At 39.0% G+C, this 24,724-nt stretch overlaps 3 protein-coding genes across 4 annotated transcripts; 1 reads left to right on the top strand and 2 right to left on the bottom strand.

Moving 5' to 3' along the window:
• Window positions 1-136: 136 nt before the first annotated feature.
• Window positions 137-4,143, bottom strand: lrrc61 (leucine rich repeat containing 61). Its single transcript, XM_023289379.3, has 9 exons — window positions 3,816-4,143; window positions 2,757-2,852; window positions 2,530-2,676; window positions 2,341-2,401; window positions 2,102-2,187; window positions 1,952-2,017; window positions 1,766-1,834; window positions 1,452-1,577; window positions 137-1,327 (listed from the first exon to the last, which is right to left on the bottom strand). Exons 1-9 carry the CDS (start codon window positions 3,841-3,843, stop codon window positions 1,221-1,223), a joined length of 786 nt encoding a protein of 261 aa, XP_023145147.1. The 5' UTR covers window positions 3,844-4,143; the 3' UTR covers window positions 137-1,220.
• A 989-nt stretch (window positions 4,144-5,132) lies between these two features.
• Window positions 5,133-24,722, top strand: cib2 (calcium and integrin binding family member 2). Of its 2 annotated transcripts, none has more exons than XM_055009055.1 (6): window positions 5,133-5,622; window positions 7,020-7,054; window positions 9,668-9,779; window positions 10,892-11,039; window positions 11,142-11,337; window positions 24,512-24,722. In XM_055009055.1, exons 1-6 carry the CDS (start codon window positions 5,572-5,574, stop codon window positions 24,720-24,722), a joined length of 753 nt encoding a protein of 250 aa, XP_054865030.1. In that variant the 5' UTR covers window positions 5,133-5,571. The 2 variants fall into 2 exon arrangements, with proteins under 2 accessions (XP_054865030.1, XP_023145151.1); XM_023289383.3 differs by lacking the exon at window positions 24,512-24,722 and adding an exon at window positions 12,457-13,243 and having other exon boundaries at window positions 5,154-5,622.
• LOC111581269 (SH2 domain-containing protein 7-like) lies at window positions 16,335-20,070 on the bottom strand. Its single transcript, XM_055009053.1, has 8 exons — window positions 19,862-20,070; window positions 19,639-19,769; window positions 19,088-19,245; window positions 18,409-18,498; window positions 17,860-18,025; window positions 17,623-17,772; window positions 16,837-17,511; window positions 16,335-16,731 (listed from the first exon to the last, which is right to left on the bottom strand). The coding sequence occupies exons 1-8, from the start codon at window positions 19,902-19,904 to the stop codon at window positions 16,684-16,686; spliced, it is 1,461 nt and encodes a 486-aa protein (XP_054865028.1). The 5' UTR covers window positions 19,905-20,070; the 3' UTR covers window positions 16,335-16,683.
• Window positions 24,723-24,724: the final 2 nt, after the last annotated feature.

The following is a 24,724-nucleotide window of genomic DNA, read 5'->3' on the forward strand; positions in this document are numbered from 1 at the left end:
CTTTCGGTTAATCTGCTTTCTCAATTAAATCTGCGGGGAAATGGAATTCCATGCCCAGAATTGCATTAGAGACTCAGGAAGTTTTGCAATGTTTCAACCCAGCCTCAAGCTTCAGCTTAAATCAGCACTAAAAAGGTCCCCACCATGGATTGACTTTATTGTATTTACTGCTTCAATTTACATCTCACAAAAACATCTTGTCTTGAATTGTGTTGTTTTTTGTAGTGTACTTGTTACTCTGTGGTTAGTCTTCATGTACATGTACAAGATGTAAATTAGCTGCTGGTTAAATCTGGTGTTAATACTTTTCATTGTGCACTATTCTTGCAAAAATAAACAATTAAATCAAATGTAAACAGAGTAAATATCACTAATCTGGAGCATGCATGGCCTGGATTTTTCAGATCATATTCGAACATGAAACAAATTTGCGTGTACAATTTCACCAGCAGGTGGCTCCAGTGTACTGTTTCTGGGACTCGACTAATTTCACCAAGAGGGACTTCGACAGATTGCTCAATTCTTTCCATACAACGCTTCAATAATACATGATCTTTGCCTCTGGGTGGTCAAATATTATATAGTATTTCACATATCAGTTGAACTAAACTACACTACATAAATAAATATGACTAAAAATCAAGGACACAGTGCACCTTTACACCTTTGAACGCATTGTATTTTCCACAGGTTCGCTGTACACATAGTAAAGTCTATGGTATAAAACAAGTATAAACAGCTGCAACAATCATTCAATCACATTTTTTTTTTGCAAAAACTCAACTTACAAGGAAAGCATACAGCATGGGACACATTAACTCCCCAAACTATCCAGCAATGCAAAATGGAAAAAAGCTCTGAATTACGAAAACCTATAGAAATTCATAAGCAGCATAGCTTCCAGCATAAAAGCAGGGTACAACATGGTACAAAATGCACACTGTGCAAGTAAAGACATCTTTGAGCCAAACTGAGGGATGTCAGTATGGGTAAAGGTTTTCAAACCACTTACATGTTTCATCCTATGCATAGGATGCGCACAACTTCAACAAATGCTACACACTGCAACACAGAGCATGTGTTCCCGGCAATGACAAATTATCAAGCCTTTGGATATAATGCGGTCATCTGAAAAAGCTACAGTACAGTAGTCATGGTACATCGCACAACAAAAAAGGTTGCTAAATTTTGCACACAAAATGTGTCCAAAATAGCCCAAATTAGATGGCAAACTGCTTTGGCTGCTTCTTCAGGCTCATGGATCTTTCAGTTTGTGAAATTACATGAGTGGCTCTGTTGTTGAGCAGTCTGCATTCATGAAGAACATCTGGAGAAAGACAAACACAGGACAAGGATTATACAGAACACCTAAATATAGTTGAACACTGGGTAGATCACATGCAGCACTTTTTTTTTTTTTTTAAAGAAGCAACTCTGAGAGAACTTCTTACCGTTGAACTGTTTGTAGGCTTCTTCAATAATGGCATTGTTTGACCTCTTTATCTCCCAGTAGCTATCTTCCACCCATGGCTTGCAATCGGGATGTTCAATAAGTTGTCCGTTCTTGTATAAACCAGCTAATCATTTATCGAGAGACAAATAAAAGTAGTCAAATGAAACAACGTTAAGCATGCTGCAACACAGATGTCAGTAATGCTATTCTATGATTGCGGGTCAAATAAATACTATAATCAACACTCTAATCTAATAAATGGAGAGTAATAGTAAGTGACTAGTACACTAGTGTACCAGTTAAAAAACATACCTTTGATGGTATCATCAATGTCTTTGCATAACTGGTACAAGTCACTCCCACGTCCGACAATTCTTTCACCTACAATTCAAACAGATGAAGGAAATAAATAAAGATTTCCAAACTCAAGAACACATTCAAAACAGCCTCAGAGTTCAATGGCTAGTGAAAGAATAAATGGGGAGAAAAAAATCTTACCATCCAGCACCTTGATGTTGGGGAACATCTCCAGAACTACGGTTCTATATAATGCGTTCCTGCACACTAACATAAGAAAAGCCATTTTAAGTTCAATAATCACGATTACCATCCACTGAGATGTGCTTAAATTAGGTCACTAAAAATTACCTGGATTAGTGTAATTATACGTGTTGTCTTTAAGACGTATATTTTCAAGCTTTCTCAAAGAAGCAAGGCAGTGTAGGTTCTCAGTGCTGTTGAAAAAACAGAGATGCCTCATTATTCATCAAATTATTTTATATTTAACTTCAACAGCATTCTTCACTGTTTTAATGTGGTATATTGTGGCATTTTCACTGTCCTGTTTATCTGGGACACGCTTTCAGTCAGCTGTCATGTAATCCTACCTGGATATGACATTACCAGCTATGTTCAAGTTCTGTAAACTGTCACAACTGCGCAGGGGATCTGGAAATGCAAAAGCAAAAAAAAAAAAAAAAAAAAAAAAAAATTTAGAGGAAAAATTGAAGTCTACTCGTGACAGAAATTTCCCAAAAAGGATGGAAATAAAGTAATTTTTGCTCCTGAAATCTCACCCAAATTGGAGATCCTGTTGGCAGACAAATTAAGTACAGAAAGAAGCCGAAGGGAGGCTAGAGGAGCTAAATTTGAGATATTATTTCCAGAGAGGTCCAGTCTCTCCAGATTTATACACTCCCCGATGCATCCAAGATCATGTATACCTATAAGACACACAATAAAAAATGAAACACAATAATAGAATTTTGCAGAAATAAACAATATCATGACAATTTCTGCTTACCAAGACCTCTCAATTTGAGAAACAGTATCGACTCCAAATCAAATTCTCCTGTACGTGACTTGAGCAGCACGGCGGTTATCTTCTCGCAGTCTGCATCTGAGAGAGTCGCGGAGACAACACTGCAGCTTAATAAGGAATACTCACTTTTCTATTCTTACACACGCAATACAATTATAGTCTGTATCTGTGAGTCAGCACTGCAAAAGAAGATGCTGGAAGCGTTGTGACTGTTTAGTTTGCAGTGGAATAAGCAAATAAATAACCCCTGCAATCATCTCTAAACAGGAGGTACCAAGTCATGCAGTCCCTGAATTTCATGTCTGGCAGCACACAGATTTTCCTCTGCCAGCTCCAGAGGAAAGGGTCACAGACAGGCAGATGTGCTCTGCTCTGCATTGTTGCGTGAATAAATAACAACTGAGGGAGTTATATTTGGTATAATTTCCTAAGGCAGTGTCAGTTTTAGACATGAAAGCCTTTTCAAATGAAACCAAGAAGCGGGGATGACTGAGAGAAAATCAGACTAACCAGAGATAATGATGCCTGAGTCTGTTTTTTCCACTCATTTCATCCAGATTTACACCAACACATGGTTTATTTAGTTCACTTTGTATGTGAACTGTTGAAGGACTGCCAGGCAAGGTGCATGACACAAGTAAATAAAGATGAAAAGGGCAGTGGGAGGGATATGTAGGAGCTACAGACGGAAATCTTGCATTAGTCACCTGCAGAAATGAAGGTTGAGGTTAGTTTTGCTGCCAACAGCAGCGTTAAATGCTGTTAGCTCGGGTTAGTAGCTGCTTCTGTGTTAGCTTTGAGCGTCGTTAGTATGACGGCGGCTGCGTGGATTCATGGGGATGATTCAGCCGGATGAAAGTGGGTGTGTTGTTTCATGAAATGGTAAATGTTTGACCCTTTGTTCCTGAGATGACACACGCAAAATGTTTAGTGACAAACATTAGGGTTTTGGCTACATTTTAGCTGAAAGCACGGCTAGCTAGCATAAGCCGCTAGTGGCTAGCATAGCGCCGTAGCAACAAGCTATCCATCACAACTTACCGTGATCTTTTTCTCGCTTCGAGTCCATCCTGGGCAACTTTGCTGCTCAGAAAGCTACAAAAACCCGACAGAGAGCCGCAATTTCAAGCAGAGAGGCGGAAAGGCAAGGCAGTGGTTGGTTTGGGGAAGTGTGAAATTGTCATCTGTCCCGGGGTGCCGTCAGGACACGATTTACTGTACCGATGAGCTGTAACCGCAGCAGGCAGGTGGAGGAGACGGACCAGCCTCCGCAGTGAGCAGTCCGGCTCCAGATCCACACGGAGGGAGGCAGAGGGTGCGTTAGAGGGAGGACGAGGCTGGATAAAATGCTCCTGTATCGTTAGATGTTACCACCGTGCAACAGGTTCTCTGTATCAATTAAAAGTTTTGTTCTCATCACAGCAAAAATTATTCCTCTGATGGGGCTTTATGATGGGTCTGTCGACAGTGAATGGAGGTGCAATTAAAAAGTAATTGTACACAGTGATCAAATCAAAGAGGCAGTAAATAAATGAGAATGCAAAGTCTAATCAAGCAGAAATAACAAACAACTAAATATCGGAGGAAGTCTGTATATATTTTACAGATTTTTTTTAAATACACAAAAATAGCAACACCAGATTGTGAATTTACAGACAGTTAAAATACATTTGCAAATTTATTGTATTTTCACAAATATTTCCGTTTTAATTGATTCAATCAAACGGTTACATTTAATTATGTAAATATCTATCTATCTATCTATCTATCTATCTATCTATCTATCTATCTATCTATCTATCTATCTATCTATCTATCTATCTATCTATCTATCTATCTATCTATCTATCTATCTATCTAATCATTGATAATTTGTTTGCAAACATCTAAATATCCTTCATTTAACATTTGAAGCCAAATAAAACAACAAAAAACACAATATGTTATGTAATATTAAGACTAGAAAATCTATGTTAAGTATGGAAAATTGCTGTAATTCAACGAAATGGTTATTTTCCATAGTTTTACTTATTTTTATTTTATTATTGTTATTTTACTTTGGATTATTTTTCCATCAGATTTTTGTGTCTGAGGGTGCCAGAATCAGACATCTTTATGAGTGTAATGCAAATTATCAGCGCTGGATTGTATTATTCTGTACACTGAAATAATGTACTTATACTTAATTATATTTCAGGTGAAAAAATGATACGTGCATTTATGTGCTCTCTCACTGAAGATGAAGAATGAATAAACGAAATCATGTGATCAATGCAACAACAACAATACTACTACAACTAATGATAAGAACAATAACAATAGGATTTAATTGATTCTGTTGTTTTCTTGTGTAGTTACATCATCCAGCAGGTTCTACTTCACATGTATTTATTTATTTCTTTACTCGAGGTCTCATTGGTCTGTGTGACTCCTCTGGACTCCACCTGGGAGCTCCAGGAGAAGCGGATCAGTTTGCACCATTAAGAGGTTTTGCACTCCTTTGGGTGCGCAGACAACATCCACCGCCTCCGACATAACTGGACACTGATCCCCCACTTTTCATTTCCCTTTTTTTGTTGTTGTTTTTGATGCACGCGTCCACTCCGTGAGGCAGTCATGGCGGACATCTAACGGACGGACATCAACAACCTTTTGTCAGAGTTTTGCATCGACACCAGTCCATCCTGTGCGGAGGCTTGGACTCCGCGGACTGCAACCCTTAAATGCCTTTCATTGAGAAAAGGCTTCGGACGTTCAGTGTGGTGAATGTTTACAAGCAGCACATCACCTGATTAAGATGGGAAATAAGCAAACTATATTTACCGACGAGCAACTTGATGCTTACCAGGTAAGACTGCATGCTGGTGTCGAGTTGTTGGAGGACACCAAATAAATCAGATAATCAAGCATGTAATAATGTCCTGTAATTCAATCATATCAGCAGATGTTCATGTATTTAAAAAATGTGTTTCAGGATGACAAAGTGGACTAAAATGCTGAGAAAAAGTAAAGATTTAGATGCTTATAGATAGATCATTTATTCAGTGTTCAAAAGGCTGACATGATTTTTTATCTTATTCCATTACTGTATTTTTTATGATCTCGAAAGGAGAAAAAAGCAAATTCATGTTCTCAGTATTGATCATCAGTGTAAGCAGGTGGGCCCTGATTCCCCAGCCATTTAATTAATGATACACAATAATCCATTTCCTGCCAGACTGTGCTCAGTTATGACCCCACTCTGTTTAAATATTGACATCGTCTTGATAGGCGAGAATAGCAGAAGGTTTTGATTTTACTGCATACTGGAGGATCTAATGTACACGGAGTTATCATCTCTAGAGACCTGACCTTCTGTTTTCCCATGAAGAAAGACATTTTCATGTGCACAGGTTTATCATGTGATTAGGTGTGGACTTAATAATTGATGCTAAGCCAGCGTGATATGCTGTGAAACTCTACTCTCAGGATGCACTTTAGTTCTCAAGAGCCTCTCTGGTTACTCCAGCTACTCTTTAAAGGTCCTTCTTAGAACACTGTTGCTTTTAGTTTGTCTTGAAATAGTTAGTTTCCTTCTTGGGTACAAAATATTTAGTTTTTTTTTCTTTTGCTTCTACTATTTAACAATGTAACGGTGAATACGACATCAGCTGACTGGTCTGATTTGTTCACCAAGCTCAAAGAGTTAAACTTCAAAGACACCACTGTGCTATCTTTCCTCATGTGTAGGCAGAACTTGTAGTGTAATAGGTCATGATGGTTAGTCAGATGCTGCTTTAAATACACTCACACACACACTTATCATCACCCAAACATCTTCGCTGAGCCTGTTTTGGCACAAAAGCAAAGCAGGGTGCTTTATTTTGTAGTAAATCACACTGTCTGCAGATCTCAGCTAACTGCGCTGTGCTTCTTACACCCAACAGCACAGCTCACACAGATCGGGTACAAAAGAAAAATGTAAATTGAGTTGCCTCCGGTAGGGCTGTTTGGGTAATGCGTGTGCCAACACATGCATGTCAGACAACAGCAGCTCATGTTCCCTCATGTAGTCACACACATCATCATTTAAGAGAAACCAGACACCTTGAATAGTGTTTTACTGTAATGTTTGCTCACATGACTTCAGAGGAACTGTAACGTCATTTTATATGACTCACATGTGTCCCTGATAGTTTTTTATTCTTGTAAATTTGTCATTAAGTATTTCACATACTTGTGTTTTGCTTTATTCTTTCATTGCAGGACTGTACGTTTTTCACTCGCAAAGAAATTCTACGGTAAGAGCTTTATTAGCTGCATCTTTAGATTCTGATTGCTTGCTGCTGATCAGGTGTAAAACGCACATTTTACCACCTGCTACGACCATAAGTTGATACACACAATAGTGCTACCAGAGTGTAATAAGTCTGTCTTAATGTGGTCAGTTCTTGCTCCGTGCACTGCGGATAACATGTGGTGAGTGGTCCATGGGTTTGACATGTATGTTAAACCACAAATGACACTTGAAAACTCTGTATAACAAAGGAGCAATTCATACTGCATTTACCTGCAGTTGCAGGAATTAAAAGTGTCAGCGAGATTTGATACTCAGGTTGATTCAGCTATTGTGTGTAATACTTGGATACTGTTAACATCAGTAAATATATTTTAATTTTTTCACATTGTCAATTGTATTTGTCTGTGGCATATTTAGAGTTGACCATTACATATATATTGGTTGATTAAGAGGGCAGATTTGAATGACTACTGTTTTGTTGGCTTCAGCTTACACTGATTTACAGCAATTTGTTTAAAATGGGGGAGAATTTTGACATACAGGCACGATTTTCCTGATATATACGTATCATATTCTTTTGTTTTAATCTGTGCACATGCAATTTACAGTAATAAAGCTCCAGGTTGTAATTGTGTTGTTTGTAAATGTTTATGCGAGTACACAGTGTGTTTCATGTCATATGGTACAAAAAGCACATCAAGGTAAAACTACTAAAGGTCTTCATTTAAAATATAACTAATGCGGTACAGTAAATGATTCTGCTGATAATCCCAGCAAATAACAAGATGCAACATAAAGCCCAATGCAAACACGTATAGTTTCTTTGCTGCAGTGTGTGACGTTATTAAATGTGACTGTTGTTGTCAGTGAGCATCTAGATGTTTCTCTCCCGTACCTCAGTATGTTACCTAAGCCTCTGGAAGTCACGTTGACCTTTTGACTGAGGTGTTGTTTTCAGTGCCACCCAATGAAGCGTCACATTGCTACCTCTTTCGACATGTGCAACCCCAACATTTTAAAAAATTAACTCAGTATTAATCTATCTGGTGTCGTGACTCACTGGGTAGCATCATCTCTCTCTTCCTGTCGCTCAGCCGCTAGATGATGAGCATAAATGACGTGGTTTTCCACCTAATGGAATTGACCAGTGACGCTCACATTTCAGTATCTTTTGTCGGCGGTTCTAGATGCTGCAAGATAAATAGCTACTTAAAGAAATTAAATGCACATACTCAAGAATGTCGCAGTGTAACACTAGATAATGATGAAAGTTGTGTGATGCAATACATTGCAGCAATGTGGTGCCTGATTTGTTTCCATACAAGTCCAGGAAAGCTTTTGTTTCTCTGATAAGATATGCTGTCATGTGTGCTCTGTCACTGCCTTCGGAAATTATTTGAACTTTAAAGAAGGAAAGAAAATCTACATTTTACACAGCATGTTTGTTTGGTTCTACATTTTTTATTTGCTAAGCAGAGGAGATAAAACATGCCACATTAAAATTGCAAGACAGCGTAGTTTTTTTCCCAGTAAGATTCTCTTTAATGAGACTTTTGATTTTAATGTTCTCCTTTTAACATTTCACTGAACTGGACACAGTTTGTGGAGAGGGGCTTGTTTTTCATTTGTTTTTTTAATCCTATTTTCATTATGTTGCATTTTCTTTCCAACATGACATTTTTCTGGCCTTTTCTCTTCTATAACAAATAGTATGCACGTACTTGTTTCACCTCCTGATATTGAATTGACTTTGATTCCAAGGCTAGCAGCAGATTGGAAACAAAACTGACAATCGGCAGAGGGCGTAATAGGGTCCTACACTTTATGACCTTCATAAAACACTCTTATTTCTGTCCACAGCTGCAACTGTTACAGCACAGTTACGTAACATCGAGGAAAGAGGCCCTTACTGATGGCCAGACAGGGACTGATTTAAACCCTGTTGTCAAATCCAGCGTTAACATCAGATCATTATTTCAATGTTTGGTATCTTCAAATGTGCAGTCATTTTGGACTGAACATAATCAAATTCACAATGCAGTTTGCAAACACTTTCCAGGGTCACGGTGCATTGAAACTGCAGGTTTAGTCATTCATTTCCAGCAGTGAACCACTGAATCTCCATCACTTTGACAGGTTTATTTAATTTAATTGTAGCGAGTTTGTCCTCAAAGACCAGCATTCCTGCTGATAAATGGCTTCTGGAAATGAAGGTTCACCCTGACAAGATTAGTCAAAGGACAGGATGAAGTGGAGGCTGTAGATAAGCACAGACTTTCCAGACATCATGTTCTCAACATTCACACAGCCTCCTCACAGTTTATAGACATTATTCTCTGTAATAAACAATGTTAAATTAAAAGTTTAAGGTTAAAATGCAATCAAAGAGACATAGTAGCGTTCTGTGAGTTATTCCCTTTAGCCTTTCTACTGTAGAGGGAATACATTGTAGAAATAGCATTGCAGCTAGTTGCAAACTCTACATTACATCAGTTGTATAAGTGTTTTACAGGTATGTTTTGAGTCATGCACCGATTCTTCTCTGAATTACAGGAAGTCAGAAACAACAGAAGAGACACAATGGTTCAGAAAGTGTTTGTGTTTTTTATTCCAGGTTGCACGGCAGATACCATGAGTTGGCTCCACATCTTGTACCGATGGACTACACCAATGAACCGGATTGTAAACTGCCGTTAGCCTTGATAGTCAACATGCCAGAATTAAAGGTAAATTTAAAAAAGCCTTTCTTAACAGTGCCTCCAATATGGTGTCATTTCTTTCTGTCTTTCCATGTTGTGTTTGCGTATTTTGCATTGTACTACAAGGGCACACACCTAATCAATACACTCTCTCTTCCAGAGGACGGAATAGATTTTTAACCGTCAGCATCCCTGATCTGATTGTATGACACCGCATCCTGTGAGCTTATGAAAGTTAATGTGCCATGAAATGCTCTGCCTCTCTATGCTGACACATTCATTCACTCCTATTTTTAAGCTTCTGTCATTTGGAGAAAAAAAAAACATCTAGAAATTTTAGAAATGGCATTAACGGCCACATTTACCTCCACTTTTCTCCCACACATGAAGGCCGTAGTATTTAATATAGACTCCTTATCCACAGAGGGTTTAGCACAGAGACTCATAATGTGTCCCTCTTCTTGGCATAATTGGCCCTTGCTTGTAAAACTGTCGGGGTTTTGAGCATGGCAGGAGAAAGATGGAGACCACTGCAGGCAGGATATATGAGGCCCAGACAATGCACAGTCACCCAAAACCATCTATAACTTCATGACCATAAATACTGTTATCTTGCTGAAGACTAATGAGCTGCATTGAGTGAATGATTCAGGCCCCACTGACATGCCTCTGGATATCAAGTCAACAACAGCATTCCTTCATTTTTCTTCTTTTGCTGCTCTTGTTTTGACCCCAAACTCAGGCCAGCATTGCTTGCAGGTGTAGAGATCACAAGTGTTGTTGGATACCGTCTCCTCAAGTGCGAATTTACTACAAGCTGTGTCAAACCACCTTATTATCTTTGATATAGAAGCCCTAGTAGCAACTTATGGTTGGTCAGTGGATGAGAAAATATTGGTTTCACTGTACCGGCAAAGGGAGAGCGTCAGCTCTTTTCAGCTGAGCCCTTTGATCAGCAGAATACATCGAAATGTTTATACCCCGGCAGCTCGTATGTGAAGCCACATGTTAATGAAACCATCAGAGTTTTTACAAACTACATCCTATGTTGTAATTAATTACAAGGACTGTTAAATTTAGGTTAATGTGCAACAGCATTCTCAGTTATATAATTAAGCATCGTCTTGTTTCTTCTACAGGAAAATCCATTCCGTAACAGGATTGTGGAGTCTTTCTCCGAGGACGGGATGGGGAATCTCAGCTTCAATGAGTTTGTGGACATGTTTTCAGTCCTCAGTGAAATGGCTCCCCGAGAACTCAAGGCCATATATGCCTTTAAAATATATGGTAATGGAAAATTTCTCATCATCATTCACAACTTTTAAAATTTACCAAAACTGAATTAAATCAAATTTCTTAAATATTTCCTGTAATCTCTGTTGCTGATAGATTTCAATGTGGATAACTACTTGTGCAAAGAGGATCTCGAAAAGACTCTAAATAAGCTGACAAAGGAGGAGTTGACTCCTGAAGAGGTCCAGTTGGTGTGTGAGAAAGCCATCGAGGAGGCAGATTTGGACGGTGACAACAAACTGTCATTTGCTGACTTTGAAAATATGATAACCAGGGCTCCGGACTTTTTAAGGTAATTAAATATGTGTTACTTAAGACAGCTAATATTTCAGGATTATGTTTATATAAAAGCATTTTTCATCACATTGTGCATACAATATTTGTAAGCAAAGATCACCCAAACAACATGCTTAAAATCCTTAGTCATCACATTAATTTACACCCTGAACCCCAAAACCCACAGGTAGATATAAAAAGGAATGCTATTTTTTAAAAAACTGCCTCAGTGCCACCATTTATTAGTGCTAGAAACTGTACAGGTGGAAAAAATTCTTGGATTTTCAACTTTCTTTACAGCTTTGTCAAGAAAAATTGCCAAAAATCTTCTTGAAATTATAATATTTGATCATAATCACTTTGTTCTACATGTTTCATTAAAAAAATGCCAAAAATCTAAACTTTCCAGTAACCAGAAAACGTTAAATTAAAAAAAAAAAAAAAAAAAAAAAATCTGGGCTCCGGTGCAGCTAGGAAGCCATGACTAACTCAGTAAAGACCAGCAGTAATGTGACAAGAAATCTGGTGCAAAAATTCCCAACAGACCAGGAGAAGAAAAAACACACTAAATAAATGAAATGAATGCAGAATGGTACCGAGAAGCCAGTTATCAGCAAGTTGTTGGAAGATACATTCAGCATGGTGCAGTATCTTTCTAAAGTTGATGTGCAGAGTAGTGTAACAAATGCACTTTGTAGAGGTTGTAAAAATGTAAATAGGCCCATTCAAATGGCCTGTTACTAGTATCAGTAATAGCTGTGGGCACTTGGAAAAACACTGTACATACTAATTCCATTTAAAACAATATCTTTCTTGTATGTGGCAAGAGACGTTTCTGAGTTCTCTCTACTTCTAGCTGTGGTTGTGCTGTTTCCATAGAGATGCAGGACTGTGTATTGCTGTGAAACATGAGCCCTCAGTGAATAAAGTCGTGACTGGAGCTAAAACAGCCAGAAACTGCTTTGGAGTCCAGAGAGTTAAAATACAAACAGCCTCATCTCTGTTAATCCCCGCTGAAATAATGAACACATCCATTAGGGATTCTGGCGTTTAAACTCACATATACAGCAAAACAGTATGTTGAGTGCAGCTGTTTCAATGCTGATCCCTTGTATTCTTTCTTTTGTTATTCCAGTACCTTCCATATACGAATCTAAAAGGGCTGGATGGACAGTTTCTAAGGTCAGCAGCTTGCTAAACCTGAGGACTCCCACTGACCTGTACGCCTGTCTCTTATTGTCGTCTTCTATAACGGCAGCATCTTCTCCAGCTGTGCTTACCTCAGTGAAGTCTGCTAGATTTGGGAACAAAATACTGGATAAAGCTGAATTCCCGTGACCCTGAATTTTATTACTGTAGATTGGAATTGTTTTCCTATGACTACCTATGAAAGGGCTCGACCTGAATTGGATAAAAGGCTAATCTTTCTACATTTTAAGGTTGAAAAATTAAGTCCAAAATGAGCCAGACTCTGGATTAGTGCCTGTTGCACACATTCATGAATGCATAAAAACTGCTTATCTATCTATATTGCACATGAGATAAATCCTGGTGAAGTCTTCCTACAGCGACACACTAAATGTTCAGTATTTTTATTTATATTTATACGACTATGGACAAAGCTTGACGTGGATGATAACACAGCACTGACATTAAGGGCATACAGATATTCTATAAGAGCTATGCAGTATATTTAGATGCAGTGTCTAAGTTGTGACTTTTGCCTGTGGAACTGGAACACGATGACAATCATATCTTACTGTTCTCCAGTTGGATGAAGGGCTTTGTCATCGGGACTAAATATCGGTAGCTTTCATCTTCTGCCTCAGCCATTATCATGAGATGTTAGTTACAGCCATCTTTTGGATATGTATTTATAGTATTTCATGTGAATTCAGAATAAATACATGTTTTTTTCTCTGCGCTCTGATTGAATTACTTTGTGCGACTGCATCTGTGAGGATTATTGTCGACTGTTCTGACCTGCAGCTTTAATGAGTTCTTCATCTGACCACCCCGCCCTGCACAGATTGTGCACAGTAAAGATCAGGAAATGACTGCGCCTCTGCAATGCCCATCATATGAGCTGTAATAACTTGTTAAGGAGGATGATCGTTAGGAGCGAGCTGCCTCAGCATTCGCAGGCATGATTGCATCCTGCACACACAGTTAATCTAAACGGAAAGCTGCAGGAAATGGTCTGAGCCGTGCTGGTTGATGATTTAACAGGTTGTGGTTTCTGGGCTGTGGGGTGCAGATTTGCATCAGGTACATAAGGAGAACAGTGTGCCGTTGTTTTGGTACAGCTCATGATGAAATGGATGCCGGGTAGCCGTACACGGACACCTTGTTGTCAGCATGTTTTGTGCCATGCATCTGCTAACAGTCACATCTCATCTGCAGCGTCTGCAAAATGGATATGACCTGGTTAATTGGTCCTGAGTCTGATGAATACAGAACAGCTATGAAGTAGAAATTGAGACACGGGCTGCAGGCTGAAGCAAAATAAAATAAGAAGATATCCCATGGTAGACCGAGAGCGCTGCATGTGTTTTAAGTGGAAAGAGTTTTAGTTGTTCTCCTGTTAGCTATTAGTAATACAAACACTGAAACAAGAAATGAGTTTAAACTCATTAAGAAATCTCTAAACTACACCTTGGGCCAGACAGAGTAAAAAACACCCGAGAAAACTGTATTTGAGCAATACTTGTGTACAAAACAGAGCCACACTGATAATGAAAAGTTATACCAAATGCCCTTTTTCAGCTGAAGGAGGATTTGTCTAAGTCTGTTAAGCAGTGTGCAGTCATCAGAGCAGCCAGTTAATTCTCCCCTCCGTTATCTCGAGTTCCCTTTATGAGGCCACTATCAAATATTCAGAGTAATACGCTGCTGATTGTGTGGCTTCATTAATTACTGAACTCGCTCATTCCAACAGAGAGGCTTCTGGTGCAACATGATACTGGAGCTGTAAAGCCGCCATTACTGGAGGCAACTGTTCCTGAGGTAGCGAGGAGCCAAACAGTGTGTGAAACTCACACTGGTTTCACTGCATGACACCTTGTTTGTGTTAATTTGATCTGATTTAAGATGCCGCCTTTAGTTTTTACAGCAGAACAGTGGGGAGTTTCATAAACTGCTTAATAGCAAAGAGATTATTGTGGAAGTTGGTGCTGCTTCATTTTTTGTACCTTTTCCCATTGACATTATAAGCAATAAATGAATCATTATCAAGTGTTTTGTTTAACATGACACAGTGTGATAGTGATGTAATCATAACAATGTCAACACTTGACACAAAATCATATTAAATATATGTTTTTACATATTTATTAATACTTTAGGACACCTGTGCAAGCTCCATCTGCAGACCATGAGATGTGAGTTCCTTTTTATATTTATTTCTGAGTTTTGACCACGCACACACACACACACGCACGCACGCACGCACGCACGCACACACACACAGGCACGCACGCACACACACAAAGAGAGAGAGAGAGAGAGAGAGAGAGAGAGAAACATAACTTTAAATATACAAAAGTAAAAAAAAACAACTTAAAACACATTCAAAATGAATTCAAGATGCACAAACAATTAATGAAAAATTCCAAATAAAATAAACCTGCTGAGAAACAAGCAAAGTTAAATTCCTTTGAGTGCATTCAGTGATAAATTGTGCAGCCGAAAGAGTATTTACAATATAAATGGATCATAAACATGAATATTAATACAGTCTGCAAGAGGTAGCGCAAAACAACCCAGCTTTATAGTGATATATATTCACAACAACATATGCCACTTGAAGATGACATGAGTTCTTGTTTAGTTTTATGCAATAATTGTATTGCTTATTAGGTATTACAGCTCGCTTTGTGAGTTTAACTTTAATTAACTTATGGATAATTGTTGGCAAATACATTAACATGCATTTAAAATGCCCATAATCCAGTTTACAGCTAACTAGTCCCTAACAGTTTTAGGTGTTTATATACTGTTAAATAGCAGTGAATAAGGAATAAAGAAAGGGAAGTTTATACATGCACTATTCAGTGTTATTGTGCTGTCATAATAATAACAGGATTTGTGTATTTTGCATAAATCTAATACCTTTTCTCATGCCGGTGTTACTCAGAGCTGCAGAAACCCACCCATACACAACCAAGCAGTTATGACACTTATATATCTGTTAACTGAATTTACACACTTTGCCTTCTGTTTTCCAGTGACACTTTATTATGTGGATCTCAGTTGTGAAAGTGAACGCAACAGAAATGTCACAAAGTCAGTGGTTTGACACGTTTTGGTTTGCATTACATAAATTAGGGGACGCACCTTATTTCCTAATTTGTGTCGCTCATGTCCTTCATAAAACGGTGCAGTATCTGTGTGTATATTTATCTGCTTAGGAAAATAACTATACAAGCATTCAAGCACACATATAGCGGTAATGTCTTTATTGTTGTTTTACTGTCCCCACTAAAACAGTAATAAGGGACGTAAAAGAGCAACCGTTGATAAAAGATAATAAATGACATTTTAGCACCTCCGACCCGCTTCCCCTTTGCTGTCACATGCAGACGTTTGAAGTCTGTATGCAAATAAAGTTTCCTGTGAATGAAGTGCAGTACTGATCGCAGCAGCATGCGGTCAAAACTGCTGTAAACATCAGTGTACAAGAGGGTTTTGATGAATTTTTACTCAGTATTTCTCTGTATCAGTATGACTTTATGTTCTGCAGGAGTGGACACAGCCACTACTGAAGGGAATTCTTACTCGTATCCTGATTTCCTGATTTATTAATTATTTGCACCGCTACAGTTTCTGTCCCAGTTTCCTCATGAGAGAATGTATTAATGCCTTTATGTTATCTTGTCAATCGTAACCTGTCAATAACCTGTAGTTATTGGATTTACTCAGGTTTTCTTCTACTGATGAGAAGTAGGTGAACACTATTTCCCAGAGCATATGCTGCCATTCACTGAGTCACACACTGTAAATCGAACAGATGTTTGTCGTACAGTTTTGCTGCAGCACCTGAAACTTGCCCTTACAACGGAGACATTTTCTCCACTGTAATTATTGCCTAGAAAACAATTATTTCAGACACTCTTTTTTTACTAAATTGTGTTTAATGACATATAGCCTCACAAAATTTCGGTATGCAGTTTAATTAATTACATGTGGAAACAAAAAAAATGTAACTGTAACATCATCATTCTTAAATAAATACATTAAAAAAGCTAAAACTACAGAAGATGTTGAATATTTAAAAGAAGCTGCCACAGCCTCTATCTTAACCAGTGGCACAGTAGTGTCAATTTAGTAAACATTTTCTTCAGTAATTAGTCAGGCAACCTCTTCACCATTTCCTCTTGACCTCAGGGAAGAGCCATTTCCATTTGTCATTCTGTGGGAGGTAAATAAGTTTTAATACCAGATAAATAGGATGCACATTACGTTCACGCCAGACTACGAAGTATTTAAAACAAACCAGCTGGAATAAGCTACTAACCTTTAAGCCCCAGGAGTTATGTTTGCGCCTGATGTCCTCCAGAGGCTCGTAGGTGTTGCTGTTGGGTTTAGACTGGGCTGTTTCCTTGTGGTTTGGGATCAACTCGTATGCACTATCATGAGGGAAGCGACCAGATGGATCTTCAGTGGAAACCTCAGCATACACAGAGTTGTCATGCTGATTTGGGATTGATGATCTAGTGTCAAAGAGTGTAGTGTGTGGGCTGCCAGCCAGGTGATAGACGGCACCATCACTCATGTGGTCCAGGCTGTGGTTGCTGCTCGGTCTGCTGCATTTATCTTTCTTCTCTGGCTGTGGGACACAGCTAGTGACTTGTCTGCCTGGTCTGGGGGAAAGTCTTGGTGGGGTATCAGGAGGTACGCTCAGCCTGTAGGGCTGCTCTTCATCAGAGATGTTGTCCAGCAGCGGCAGAGATCTGCTCTTGCATTCCAGCAGGCCAAGCTCAGAGTAAGCAGTTTTTGGTCCTGATGGAGGACTACACCTTCCAATGTTCTGGTCTTTGTTTGTTGACCTCTCGGCTCTCCCTGGTAAACTGTCCTGACTGTTGTGTTGGGCTCTGGGTGACTGCTTCCTGAGCTGAGCGTACAAAACCCTCTCACGGTCATTGATGCTGCTATCAAAGTGCCGACTCCTCCGAGGCAAAGGTGGTACTTCCTGTTGTGTAAAAGAAGGCAGATTTTTAAAGTCAGCTTGAAGATAACAAAAGTATTTCAGTGTAACATATAAGTTAATATAACATGTCAGTAATTTATGCAACGTAATCACCTCTGATGTTCTGTTGCTCCGTGGTGGCGGTGCAGGTTGCTGCTCTGGGTTAATCTGTTGTTGTCGCGTCTTGTTCACAGATCTGACGGGAACAACTGGCTTTTCTTTGGGGCTGAACTGGATAATATCATACAGCTCTTCATCCATTGCCTGCAAGAAAAAAAGACATAAGTCTGACCTTTTTACTCAATCAACATGATTAAAAAGAAAGGAATCAGAAAAGGGGTTTTGTCTCACCTCAAAACACGAACATGTCAGATATTCTCCAAACGGCTCAATGGGGCTCGACTTGTAGTGTTCTATCAGATCAGGCACTGTGTCGTGTCCCTCAGTGTCCCCACAGACCACAAACTGTCCTGTTTCACTTTGGTTTATCACAAAGTGTCGACACCGATCCCTGCCTCTGCAACAGGAAAAAAAAAATAGTTAAAGTGCTGACATGTTACAGCTAGTGTGATCCCAGAATTAAACTGAAATTTAGAAATAAATAAGAAAATAATATGGATGAAAACACCAGAAAATAATGAGAATCAGAATGAAATGACACATCACACAACATATGTGGATATAGGCAAACTAAGTGCCCTTTAATAGAATAAGCCACAAAAGAAATCACTGAAAGCCATCTTAAAAAATAGGGGATTTTTACATTATTGAATAAATTTATACTTGAAAATTCACAGAAACGGTGTTAATTTCTGAGGATTATACGAGCAGCAGCGCATTAAAATAATACGCATTTTATTACCATATATACTAGCTCATCTAGGCCAAACTAATACTCACTTGTAGGACAGAATGTATCCGAGAGCCTTCTCACTGAGACGAATCAAGAAACAGCCCAGCTCTTTTTCTCTAAGCATTTCTTCAGCATCCCTGGAGACAGAACAACAGCACCTTTAAAATCCAAACTTTTTAATACATCAGTGATGGTTTCAAGTCCATTTAGCATTATTGTACAGACACAATGAGGCAGAGTTTGAGCAGAACGAGACGTAATTCATCTTGGAAAATCCATTTCGTTACAAGCCCTTTCCATAAACCTCATTACCAACAAAGACATGTAACTTGGCTGTCCCTTTGTGTGGGTGTCTATGCCAGCCAGGGGTAAAAGGCAGTATATATATGTATATATATATATAATGGTACATTGTGTTAGCTAATCGTGTTGAAAGGCTAATTTCCAAGTAGAAAACCCTTCTGCAAATATGTTAGCACATGAATAAAAGTGTGAGTTTTCATGGAAAACATGAATATATAGATAAATATTTTACAGTATGGTTAAAACAAGGATTTTTCTTGTTTAAAATCACAGGTCTCTATATTGTGTTTGGAAATTCTCTGTAAAAACAGGACATTGTAGCAATTTAGGGCAAAAGATATTGTGCACTAAAATAAACTAATAATGAGTGGAAAAGTAAATTTTTAAGCAGTCTGAGCGATTTTTTCCTCAAGGAATGCTTACTTTCTGGTGATGAAGCCCAGGAACCAAGTGGGAAAGAGGCCGTTTTTGACGATGAGTGGCACTTGAGTGTCTATAAACCACTTTGATGCCAGTTCCCTGAGTCTCCCTTCGACGTTAGGATCCCCTGTCGGTTCCCTTTGCTCCATCCTCACCCGATCCTGATCAAAGCCACACATCCAATGAAGACAATCAGCACCCAGTGTGTGCAGTCAGGCAGTATATTAACAGTCTAATTTGCTTATTTTCCAGGAGGTGTGAACCAGAGCCTGAATGCAGCTCAATGTTATCAAACTTGTCCTCCCTAGCCTCTGTTTTCTCTGCTTGCAGTTTAAAGAGCAACATTTATTTACTGTTTCAGTATATTTCTGTTTTACATGTTCCACTAAACCTAATCAAAATGTCCAAAGTCAGCTCAGGCAAATGAGCCTTTCATCGAACTCCTGTGCCGTAATGTCACACTGATGTAAGACAAACTTTGCGTGCACTTATGCGCTTAATAAGTTCAGAATTTAGGCAGTAAATGAAAAGTGAGATTTGGAAGCAGTTCTTACCTTGAAGCAAAGTTTCAAACAGGTCCTAATGTGGGGTGATGTATATTTTTGATCCTTCAGTCTTGACTGTGAAAAGTGGCAGATCTTTTCAGACCTTGGTTTCTGTTGTCTGTAGCAGTTCCTTTCAATCCCTGGAAAAAGAATAAAAATCATCAATACTCTGTTTATTGTAAAGTTCATTTACTATTAGTAAAAAATATTTTTCAGTAGAGAAAGTACATACCTGTCCTTGAGATTACCACTGTGGGGTTTGAACCTGCTGTCATTTCAGCATACAATAAAATGCTTCTCTTTACTTCTGAACAGTCTCTAATCTCCAACTGAAAGTGTTTTGAGGGAGTGTGGCCCTACACTGGAGATATAGACAGATGACATTTACAATTACACACATTTTTCCACTGGTCTGGAAAGCAGTCGGCAACGGCATGACGGGCTCATACAGCTCATTTGCATAGAAAAGACAGTTCAGTGCTGCTGAACAAAAAGCAAGCGCTTCCTGAAGAGAAACGGAAAGTAAGCTGTGGTTTTATGTGCACACGAGTGCATTGGTTAGCAAGAGGAGATGTTTTACCATGGAGTGTTTGATTACGGTAGTTATGGGAGAGGAGTTGCGTCAGCAGTTGATCTCTTGTGTTTTCTGATTTGGGTTTGCAATAAATTCATTTGACAGTTGTTAAGGCAGGAGCAGCTGATTGAGGGAGTGGAAATATCTGGGAAGATTCAGTGAGTTTGCAGAGATTTGAGGGGCATAAACCAAACTCTAATAAGACGGGATATTTCCCAGGGTTGTTTTTGAGGTTTTTACAAAAACTCATTCCCCCCATGGCTGAGACAGTCGTCATGAATCACCTCTATCAGTGTGAGCTCTGTGGGGAGCAGTAGGAACTCCCAGTGGGGGAGAGACACTAACCAGAAAGAGTCTGTGTCATAGTGAGCAGGATGATACTGGAATTCAGTTCTATCTACTGTTAACACCAGCACATACTGCTATTGTTGTCTATATGCAAAAGGATCAGAAACTCCTCGGGACTGTGATCAGTGGCTCTAAATAAATGCAAAATTAATTGTATTACACTGTTTATGAATAGAAAATATAAGCTTACGTGCGATGGATGAGTTTCTAGCCAATTAATGCACTGTTATGTTCCATGTATGACTAAGTATTGCTGCAGTCAAGGGCCTCAGAGTTTCAACATATTCTTTATGCTGTCTGTCTTTGTGAGTCATTGTGTGCTCCTCTGGGGGAGTACTGAAGTCTGGGGTCAAATGCTATCACTGTATCTGTGTTTGTCAAGCATCTGTTTGCCATTATGTGCTAATTATCTTGCCATGGACGTGAAAGCAATATGTGAAAAGCAGAGGTGTATTGTATCTCAGCAGCTGTGAAGTGAATTGATATAAAAAACTAATCAGATTTGAGTTATCAGACAGTTACCAGACGAAATGTTCATTTAGCTGGCATTTTTTCAGCCATCTGGCAACACGCCTATGAGGGGGATGTGAGTTTTTTAAAGGTCACAAGTCAGTTGACGCCTGTAAAAGGTCAGAACAACAGAACCAAATCTCCTTCCTTTAAACTTCAGGCATCCTCACAAACAAACAAATGCTCCCATAAGTAAGCCAAAGATAAATCTAACCAGAGTTATAATGTAGCTTGTAACAATGGCGGTTTTCACAGGTGGTTTTTTTTTTGTTGTTGCTTTTTTTTTTTTTTTTAAACTGCATTGCACTTATTCTTTTGAAACTCCAGTTTTGTCTGTAAGAGGAGTTGATGGGAAAACCAATAGGTGTACTTCCCAGCATAGAACCTGTCGCCTACTGTTTACAGCACTGGTGCCCACATAGTGTACACAGTGTTACAGTATGTTCAGATCAACCCAATATCTCGAATATGTGCTGAATAGGAGATGTTCCAGCTGGGTAAACTCTCTTATGTTATAGATCTTTGTTCTTTTGTTTTCATTTTACTGGATGAGTCACACTGTGAGTAACATATGAATACATGTCAGCATATATTGGAGATTAAACAGCCCATGGACCACACTGATTTATCAATACTGAGGGCTTCACAAAGAGCAGAAAGTCACACCTACTGTGCATATTGTAGCTGTTAATCCTGTATTTCATCCATCCATCCATCCATTATCTATACACCGCTTAATCCTCACTAGGGTCGCGGGGGGGGCTGGAGTCTATCCCAGCTGACTCGGGCGAAGGCAGGGGACACCCTAGACAGGTCGCCAGTCTGTCGCAGGGCTACATACAAAGACAAACAAGCACTCTCACATTCACACCTACGGGCAATTTAGAATGATCAATTAACCTCAGCATGTTTTTGGACTGTGGGAGGAAGCCGGAGTACCCGGAGAAAACCCACGCATGCACAGGGAGAACATGCAAACTCCATCCTGTATTTCAGTATTTCTTTATGCCTTGTTTTGTCTAAATTATGATTCATTTGTAAATATTATAGTTTTTGAAGATTTTGTTTGCCTTTATTGGAGTAACAATGTAGGTACAGTAGTAACAGGAAACATGAGGAAAGAAAGACGCATGACATACGACAACGATCCCCAGATAGAATCAAAGCGGCCATGTTGTGGTTACACAGTGTGCATCCTAACCACCAGACTCCCAGAACACACAGTCATGCTTTTTACTTCATTTTTTTCCCCATGGCTGTATAGTTACAACATATAGATGCAGTGTTTTGTCTGTTGTTTGTTAAAGACGTTCTGTCTCCAAAAATAACTCTTTCAGGTCAAAACATGATAAAATTTGGTAATTTTCAAGATTTTTCTTGTCTTATTCTTATCTGTAAGCTTGAAAATGCCTAAAAATGGAGATATACTGATCCTACCCAGTAACCTGCTTGGTAACAAACTTAGCAAAGGCAGCAACCTGGGCCTTCTAACCCCCAGGGAACATAGAAGTGAAATGTTTACCTTAAATGAATTAATTTAGCTGTTTTGAATATTTGTGATTATCACCACACAAGGTGATTAACAACCGAAGTGGCTCTTACCAATCATAGTGTGCTCATTTAATAGATAATTGTGTGTTTAACCAAATTAAATAACAATAACACACCGATTAACCTACAGAGAAGACCATGTTTACTCCATTTTACAAATATAATTAGTTGTTATTCATTTTCTATTAAAGCTTATACATGCAAAACTTTTGGTCAGTTAAAAAAATGTGAAACATTTCAAAAATGTGTTGCATCAAAGTTAAAAAATAAAGCAGTTAAAGTTCACATAAACCAGCTATGGTTAAAATTATATGTTAAAATCTCACTAATTACAATATCAGTCACTATTATAGTAACATAGCACTGACAGAATCCAGTCTGTCTAACAAGTAAATTTACTTTTGATACATTAAGTTCATTTCGCTTCCTTTGATTCTATGATTTTGTTTGTTTGTTTGAGTCATAAACTAAAGCTGCCATGTGAAGTCTGCTGTAGGAACTGTGCTTAATGGAAAGATGGACATGACAGATTACTGCACAAAATATGGGGTGATAACAGGGGCCTAAATTTTTATTTTTTATTTTTTATTTTTTTTTGTCCAGTGCTGTAGTGCTTCCAAGGACCCTGGAAATCTCATTGGCCACCCCAAATCTGATAGATCAAGTACGTTTTCTGAAGTTATGTTACCTGAAACTGCTTCCTTCTGCTGGCTCTGCCCAAATTGATTGTGATTCGTTTCAAGAAACAGGGCAGATCTTTGTCTCCTATATGGCAGAATGACTGTAAGGTGCAGCCAGAGCATTATGTTCTACAGCTACTACAACTAGCATATATGGGTCATTCTGCCTCAATTCACCAAATGCCTCACGCCTGACCATCTTCAATTTGACTGATTTTGAGTTGACCATGTGTAAAATCTGGGGTCATAGTTAACATCTGTTTTTAAGTTAAAAATTCTTAACGAGGGGTGGGGTCATATCATTTTTTGTGTTGCTTTCATCTCATCAGTCTGTGGAGCAATGTTTAAAGTGCCATAACCTGAAGATTATTATAGCTAACGTCCTGCACTTTTTAGGTTCATTGATATGTTCTTAGGGCGTTCATTGTTACACACATTGTACTTAATAACAGACATACGCACAGACAAAAATTTGACAAATATGAGATGGCCAGGTGTGAACTTTTTTTTTTTTTAAATCCTGTATTGAGGTGGAATGACCCATATAGGCTATATGTTAGCAAACTGTGTTTACACGTATTGTTATATTGTGACATGGTTTCTTTGTGACAACCCAAGATTTTCAGTTGCCCATCTGACCCACCGCTAAAAAATTTCTGGAGTCTGCAGAGGCTGAAGCAGCTAGAAGGTTCTGGGTTTGATTCCCAGGAGTCTTTTTGTGTGGATTTGCGGTTCTCACTGAGTTCTCTGGCTTGCCCCCACGGCCCAAAGACATCTGTAAGTGTGAATATGAGTGTGCTTGGTTGTCTCTGTGAGGCCCTGTGATAGACCGGTGACTTGTCCAGGGTGTCCCCTACCTTTGACCTAAGATAAGCTCCAGCCTTCCGTGACCCTACAGAGGATTAATCGGTGTATAGATAACGGATGGATGGACGAGATTGTATTGAGGTGGAATGAAACCATATAGGCTATATGTTAGCAAACTGCATTTACATGTGTTCGCTTCTCTCCTGCTCTCTGTGCTCACCTAAAATCAGCTATGACTTATGCTTCAAGATTTTTAGTGCCAACATCCGACCTCCCCTTTGAAAAATTTCTGACCGTAGCTTTGAGGCCTCCTAAATGAGCAATCCAGCAATGCTCAGTTGAAATTTTTTGTTATTTTTCTTTTATTTTGTATGTTTAACACCTATTCGAACACACCTAAACTGTTTTTCAGGGTGGTTTTTCACCAAAGAGAAGAACTGTTTTGGCATTTGCTGCAGGATTGTTGCTCCATCACCCCTCCGGCTGCCTCGTATTGCTCATATTGTCGAACAGCACCACCTAGTGGAGATCCAGCACCGACCCACCCACTCTCACTCCCACACACGCCCCCGTCACTCCGGCAGCAAAAAAAAACTACATCTCCCATGCTGCAACTGCGCTAGAG

Source organism: Amphiprion ocellaris, chromosome 3 (assembly GCF_022539595.1).
Source record: "Amphiprion ocellaris isolate individual 3 ecotype Okinawa chromosome 3, ASM2253959v1, whole genome shotgun sequence".
Classification (NCBI taxonomy): Eukaryota; Metazoa; Chordata; class Actinopteri; family Pomacentridae; genus Amphiprion; species Amphiprion ocellaris.

Bases quoted from the DNA above. Each gene is read 5' to 3' on its own strand.
- lrrc61 (XM_023289379.3), bottom strand. From the start codon at position 3,843: ATGGACTCGAAGCGAGAAAAAGATCACG. The intron at 2,188-2,340 runs GTAGGATTACAT...TTTTTTCAACAG, and splicing joins GCTGGTAATGTCATATCCAG to CACTGAGAACCTACACTGCC. The intron at 2,018-2,101 runs GTAATTTTTAGT...TTCTTATGTTAG, and splicing joins GTATAATTACACTAATCCAG to TGTGCAGGAACGCATTATAT.
- cib2 (XM_055009055.1), top strand. From the start codon at position 5,572: ATGGGAAATAAGCAAACTATATTTACCGACGAGCAACTTGATGCTTAC. The intron at 9,780-10,891 runs GTAAATTTAAAA...TTTCTTCTACAG, and splicing joins TCAACATGCCAGAATTAAAG to GAAAATCCATTCCGTAACAG. The intron at 11,040-11,141 runs GTAATGGAAAAT...TGTTGCTGATAG, and splicing joins ATATGCCTTTAAAATATATG to ATTTCAATGTGGATAACTAC.
- LOC111581269 (XM_055009053.1), bottom strand. From the start codon at position 19,904: ATGACAGCAGGTTCAAACCCCACAGTGGTAATCTCAAGGACAG. The intron at 17,512-17,622 runs GTGATTACGTTG...TTTACACAACAG, and splicing joins GGAGCAACAGAACATCAGAG to GAAGTACCACCTTTGCCTCG. The intron at 16,732-16,836 runs GTTAGTAGCTTA...TACCTCCCACAG, and splicing joins ATAACTCCTGGGGCTTAAAG to AATGACAAATGGAAATGGCT.